Here is a 7142-nt window from a genome sequence, read left to right as displayed (position 1 = left end):
AAAAATTTTAATATAAAAATGTTTTCCATATTGTAAAGGTACTTTATTGTATTTTCATTGTAATTTATTTTTTGATTTTTATTGTATTTTATTTTAAAGTCATAATCAATTTGAGTAAAAAAAAAAAAAAAATCTTAATGTAACGAAAGAAACATTTAAAAAAAATATATTTAAAAACCTGAAAAAAAGGCAAGCCAAGTTTCAGCCAATAGAAACATGTAATTTCTCTTTATTGTTTACATCCAGAAGCACAAAGAAACAGGAATTAGTTACATGACTGCATACAGGAAACAGCGGAAATGAGCAAAAACGGCAAAAACTACACAGGAATTTCACAATAAAAGCCTCTTCGTCTGCTTTAAAAGTCAGGAACTGTTTTTTCTGATGTTAATTCACTGTTGTTTCCTTTTGCTATGTCTGAATGCTAATTGGCTAGTTGAATTTTCCCACCAAAAAAAAAAAAAAAAGCCAATAAGAAGCTTTTTATTTTATTTAGCATAAATAATACTAATTTATAATAATTTTAAATGTATCTTTATCTTTTCTAAATTCTATACTGACGCCTCATTTGGCCAATTTTGCCGAAGAAGGACATTTTTTTTTTTGGTCTTCGCAAACAAAAAAGGGAACAAAAAAGGGAAGAAAGAAATTCACCAAAAATTCAGCAAATAAAAAAACAAAACAAAACAAAACAAAAACAGAACAGTCCAATATATACATATAAATATTATGTAAACATAAACATGTAGCGAGCTAGTGGACACAAAGTTTAGATTAGTTTGTTAATTTCCATTGGGTTTTTTTAAGACCGCCTTTTTTCCTTTGTTTACTTCCTCTTCATCCGATTGGCAAAAAAAACAACCAAAAAACAACACAATTCTTGTCATCTCCCCTCCAAAAAAAATAAAACAAGACAGCTAACACCACTAACTTTTGTTTTTCCTCCATTTTCCTGCCTTTTTTCATTTGTTTACCAACTTCTACTAACTCCTCCTCCCTCTCTCCTAATTGGCTCCTCTGCCTCTACCCAGCGACACGGTAGTTGGCGTGGAACTCGGGCCGGATGTCGCAGACGCGGCTCAGCAGCTCGCCCAGCACCGCCGAGCGGTTGCCGCGGTAACTGTCCTGCAGGCGGCCGAGCCGCTCGGCCGTGTCGCGGTCCACCTCCACTGCGCTGTTGCCATGGGAACCGAGAGCCTGGGGTTGGAACAGGAAGTGAGGAAAATAAGTGTAAGTGAAGAAAAGAGGAGAAAAACAGGGAAAGAGGAGGGAAAACAAGTTAGCGCTAATGTCGCTAATGAGTGCAGTATTAAAAGAGTAGAAGAAGAGTGTATTTACCGCAGCTTCTTTGGTCTTGAACTCCTTCTCTCTCTGCAGTCGATACTGTTCAATCTCTGCCTGAGCTTCTTCTTTAGCCTGACGCAGACGACGGTTCTTACCTGAGAGAGAGAGAGAGAGAGAGAGAGAGAGAGAGATCAGTCTGCACTGTCAATCTCTGCCTGAGCATCTTCTTTAGCCTGACGGAGATGTCGTTTCTTTCCCTTAAAATGGGCAACAGACATGGAGACAACATGAGGAGAGAGAGAGACAAGGGGCGAGAGACATGGAGACAACATGAGGAGAGAGAGACGAGGGGCGAGAGACATGGAGTTAACATGAGGAGAGAGAGACGAGGGGCGAGAGACATGGAGACAACATGAGGAGAGAGAGACGAGGGGCGAGAGACATGGAGTTAACATGAGGAGAGAGAGACGAGGGGCGAGAGACATGGAGTTAACATGAGGAGAGAGAGAGAGACGAGGGGCGAGAGACATGGAGACAACATGAGGAGAGAGAGACGAGAGGCGAGAGACATGGAGTTAACATGAGAAAGAGAGACAAGGGGCGAGAGACATGGAGTTAACATGAGGAGAGAGAGAGACGAGGGGCGAGAGACATGGAGTTAACATGAGAGAGAGAGACGAGGGGCGAGAGACATGGAGACAACATGAGGAGAGAGAGAGAGATGAGGGGCGAGAGACATGGAGACAACATGAGAGAGAGAGACGAGGGGCGAGAGACATGGAGACAACATGAGGAGAGAGAGAGAGACGAGGGGCGAGAGACATGGAGACAACACGACGAGAGAGAGAGACGAGGGGCGAGAGACATGGAGTTAACATGAGGGAGTGGAGAAAACCGAGTTAGAGAGCGTTTCAACTGGAGAAAAGGGCGAGAGACCCAGAGACAGAATGGGGAGAGAGGTGTTTAGTTACAAGGTTAAGAGTTATGATGGCCGAGAGACATAATTACAATGAGAGAGAGAGAGAGAGTTCAGTCTGCACTGTTCTGTTTCTGCCTGAGCTTCTTCTTCTTAGAGGGGGGCGAGAGACATGGAGACAACAGGAAGAGAGAGAGAAGAGAAACAGAGAAAGAGAGAGTGGGTTTTAGCTGGAGGAGAAAGAGAGAGAGAGAGAAAGAGAGATATTGATGGTAGAGTTGTTAAGTTGCAGGTGACAGTGACAGTAGTGTAGTGGACTTGGTTGGGGGGGGGGGGGGGGGTTACAGTCCCACCCTGAAGGTGAATGTTGCTGCCTGTCTTATGATGCTGTAGATTTATGACGGTGATTATTGATAAATGTCGTTTCATTCGCTCTATTCTGACGTTTGTCGTTTTTTGCTATATTATTTTTTAGAGGTGAGAGACAAAGTTAACATGAGGGAGAGAGAGGAGGGGCGAGAGACACAGAGAATACATGGAGAGAGAGAGGTTTAGTTACAGTAAGGAGCGTCGCCCGCAGCCTGAACACTGAGCTGACTCGGCTGTAGTCATGAGGCTGGAGATGGTTTATGAGGAATGGGACGGCACTTTGTGACATCACGTGTTGCCATGACGACGTCAGACGTTGCTCTCTCCTGTCAATTGATCAATTTGCTTGTGTTTTTGTCTAAATACCATTATTTAGCTAAAATGAAAAAAAATGTTGATGAATAATGTTAAATAGGCCTGGATATATGTTTTACAACATTGCAAAGTTTATATACTGTGCTAATGGATATAGAAAATACTCTTTATTCTACTAGGTTAGCCTGCACTACTTCATTACAATATGTATAACAAAATACAAAAAACAAAAAAACAGTTGGAGGCACAGTTTAATAAAGATTCATGCACGCAAATAAAAAGCGCATAGGCTGTATCACATGCTGCTAATATTAAAAGCATGTAATATAACCTTCCTAAAACTTTGAACATGAGCTTTCTTTTTCCTGAATTGTATTTTTTTTTCTCTTGGGATGCATAATACATCGATATTAATGTCACATACGCTATGAATTGTGGGCAAGTTCTTCAGAAAAGACTTTTCTGAGAGACAACTTTGGTGTTGAGCAGTCGGCATCAGAGCCTCGCGCACCTGCGGGTTTTTCACTGAGACCTAAATGCCCAAAACGCTCGCCGACTTCTCGGGAACGAGCCTCAAAGTCTGTGAGGCCAGAGAGCGGACATTGGGATGGAGCCTGAACTGAATGGAGAGTCAAAAATGGTCGAGAGACATTGAAACTGAAAGGAGAGAGAGCGTTGATTGAATCAAAGCTAATCTCTCCCTCTCTATTCATTCCCTATGACCCTTTATCACAAGATATCTACTCACGATATCCCATGATGCTTAGCGGCTGACTCATTGGAAACAGCAAGAAAAGAAAACCTAATTTTAACTCATGATTAAAATTCTGATATATATTAGCCTATATATATATATATATATATATATATATATATATATATATATATATATATATATATATACATATACATATATATATAAAAATATAAAAAACAGAAAATTCTATTATAATAAAAAACTTTTCGGATTGATAATAAGAATATTTGGCGTTTTCCTTATGGGGAAAAAAAAAAAAAAATTATTAAACCCCCCCCCCCAAAAAAAACCTTTAGCAGTTACCGATGGAGAATATTGACGCCAGACTCCATGCAAAATTCGGGGATTTTTATACTTTCTTGCGTATCGACAAACATCCTTATGCTAGAATCGAACCTCGATCGATGCTTTCTCATTCCGTAGAAGATACTCTTTAATTCGGCGCATATTTAATCTACGAATCAGCAATATATTTCAATAAAATATCGAATTGTATAGCTGATTTGTACTGCCGTTCATTAGGTAGGTAGCTCATAGGGAAAAGACAACGGAATTAGCGCGTCGCCACCTCATAAAACTTAAAATTTTACTAAAATACGTACGTTTAGTGGATTTTATGCATGGCAAATTGAAGAGCGGACGTTAACAATTCAAAAAAGCCTCGGTTCGATTCTAGCAGAAAGAAAAATATGCCTAAAAGCAAAGGATTAATCATTTTACTGATTTTTCAATGGAGATTTGTATAACGGATAGCCGAATCTCATTCACCGGGAGTTTTAGGCATATTCCCGGGCTTTTTTGCCGTTTATTATTGCTTTATCTACTAGTTTACGAGTTCATTTCATATTTATTTCATATTTCCATAACGCACATTCAAATAAAATACTTTATTTCGCCTGGTTTAACCGGTGATAACTGGGGCTAACCAGCAACGGGCCGCCGCCGCCGCCGCCTCCGAGGCCGGCCTTCCTACTCACGTTTGCGGGCTTCGGCCACCTTCTCCGCCGCTCTCTTCTCGGCCTGGAGCAGCTGCTGGATGCCTTGCGACTGGCTCGCCATCTTGGATCCAAAGTTTTTCCCGATTTTGGAAGAAAGACGAAGAAGAAGAAAATGGAGAACAGCAGTGAAGGTCGACGAGACGAAGCTGTCTGTTTTTGACCCCAGTCAGCTGACGTCGCGTGACGTTGCGGCGGGGGTCACATGACGGCGTCACGAGGAGTGGTTTAAAGGGCGGAAGACGGAGGGGCGTTGGGTTTGATGGCCGGGGTGCGCGCGGCGGGCGGGGTTTTTATAGTTATTTATTTTTTATTTTTCATTTTGTAACACTTGTCCAATGATTCTTCCTCACCAAGCGAGGCACCCAAACACCAGTTTTTCTCAGTTGGACGTTTTTATTTTTACTCATTAGGAGGATATGCTCCTGTATCTGTCTGTATACATTTGGCAAATCACTAAACTAATCAGTTTTACAAACGGTCTTTTATTTAATTTACTACCTTAAAAACAGTGGCATAGACCTCCTACAAACCAGAAAACAAAACAAAGCATTAGTAAAAATGGCCTCCCTCCTAGACATACGTATACCACATCCCCCTATTTAAATATCATGTGCACAAATGAAGAATATCAGCTCTCGGAATTAAACACATCCTGCCTACGTATACATGCTGACACACTACTGTAACGTAGGCTACGCCCTTGCACCGCCTTACACTCACCCCCCCCGAGCAAAAACCATCGTCTCGATGATGGATACGGTTCAACTGTTGAGTGCCCGCAGGTCTCCCTACTTCCTTAGGTTACTAGCAAGCACAGAAATAATGTCTTTCAGGGCCACGACCTGAGCCTCGGCCCCTACTCCCCGACCGCGGACGGTGGATCACGGAAGGTGAAAAGAGTTGGAACGATGACCGGCTGTCTGCCTACTGGACCGATGCAGGGGTACTGGGTATGGGTCCTGATCCCCGGCTTCTGACCCCTCTGACTCTGATGCCCAGCCCAGCTCATGGTCACTTAACCCCATGTCTGGCTCACTGTCAGCCATGTCACTTGGCTCCAGGGCAGCAGCGGGTGACTTCTGTCCTGATCTCTCCTCTGAGGGTGGTGACTCCGCCTGTGGGGCCCTGGGGACCCTCCTATAAGCACACACCCCCTCTACCACAGACTCCTCTTCCTCTGCATCTGAGTCACTCATGTCCGCTTGTGCTTCCTCGGACTGCTTCCCTCTCCTTCTCGCTCCCTGGTTCAGATCACAGAGCCGTAGCTCCAAGCTGTGCACATTTTTAGGAGGCTGCGATCCATCCACCGGAACCACAGTATACACGGCCCCCTCTGAGACTGGACGTGCTATGACTCTGTGTGGGACCGGCATCCACAGATCTGGAATCTTGTGCCGTCCTTTGGAACCACGATTTCTTCGGTACACCAGCTGTCACCAGTGTTGTTGTCGGTGTAGATGATGAACTTGTGCGCCAGCGGGTACTTACGGAACTTATCTGTGACAGCCCACTTAAGTGCCAGCAGCTCCAACTTCATAGCACTGTAGTTCTCCATGTTTTGCTCCGAGGGTCGTAGCCCTCTGCTTGTATAAGCGACTGGCCTCCTGCCCTTCTCACTGTCCTGGGACAACACTGCCCCTAGCCCCTGATGACTAGCATCGACTTGTAGATACAAAGGCCTTGAAAAATCAGCGTAAGCTAGAACAGGGGCAGAGATGAGCTGTTCCTTTAAGGCTTGAAAGGCAGCCTCACATTTAGGACATTCAGAGTTGTTTGAAATGAACCCCCCCTGACTTTGACCTCCTGGCTTGGGAGAACTCAGTATGCCATGGGTGTGCAGAGGGGCCGCAATTCATATTTTTTATTTATATTTATTTTAATGACAATTTCATTTATTTATATTCATATTTTTTAAATAGTTTTATTGTTACGATTTTATTTTATTGTTATTTTTCATTTAGTTTTTGAATATTTCTTTTTACATATTCTAATAATAATAATAAAATTCCATATTAATTAGCATTGACATAAATTAACATATTCTTAATATAAATCTCTATATATTTATTTAATTTTATTTATGTAGCCTTTTTGCGTTAATAGAAAACTATGTATATATTAAAGCATCTTTATGTTTTTATATTTTTATATATATATATTTATTTTATTTATATTTTATTTATAGTATTTATCATCTTATTTTGTATTTCATTGCATTTGTTCGTTTATTTTACTCATATATTTTACAAGTATAAATGATTAACTATGAAAAAAATAACAAAAAAACTGTATTTATGTATCTGAATAAATTTGCAGAATTTCCATCAGCATAATAAAAAGGTATAAAATAAAAAAAACGAACAAAAAATAAAATAAATAAGAATAAAAAAATAAAAAAATAATAAAGTTTAAAATAATGAAATAAAATAGAATAAAATAACGTAAAAAAATAAAAAAATAGAAAATAAAATAAATAAAAATACACATTTGGCTGTTCTTCTTC

General features: G+C 40.9%; 1 protein-coding gene across 1 annotated transcript; it reads right to left on the bottom strand.

The window, feature by feature from the left end:
- Window positions 1-213: 213 nt before the first annotated feature.
- atp6v1g1 (ATPase H+ transporting V1 subunit G1) lies at window positions 214-4823 on the bottom strand. Its single transcript, XM_071911027.2, has 3 exons — window positions 4619-4823; window positions 1339-1439; window positions 214-1197 (listed from the first exon to the last, which is right to left on the bottom strand). Exons 1-3 carry the CDS (start codon window positions 4698-4700, stop codon window positions 1024-1026), a joined length of 357 nt encoding a protein of 118 aa, XP_071767128.1. The 5' UTR covers window positions 4701-4823; the 3' UTR covers window positions 214-1023.
- Window positions 4824-7142: the final 2319 nt, after the last annotated feature.

Source organism: Centroberyx gerrardi, chromosome 2, assembly GCF_048128805.1.
Source record: "Centroberyx gerrardi isolate f3 chromosome 2, fCenGer3.hap1.cur.20231027, whole genome shotgun sequence".
Taxonomy (NCBI): Eukaryota; Metazoa; Chordata; class Actinopteri; order Beryciformes; family Berycidae; genus Centroberyx; species Centroberyx gerrardi.
Note: the sequence above shows the minus strand (reverse complement) of the source record. Positions and strands in the feature narration are given on the sequence as shown.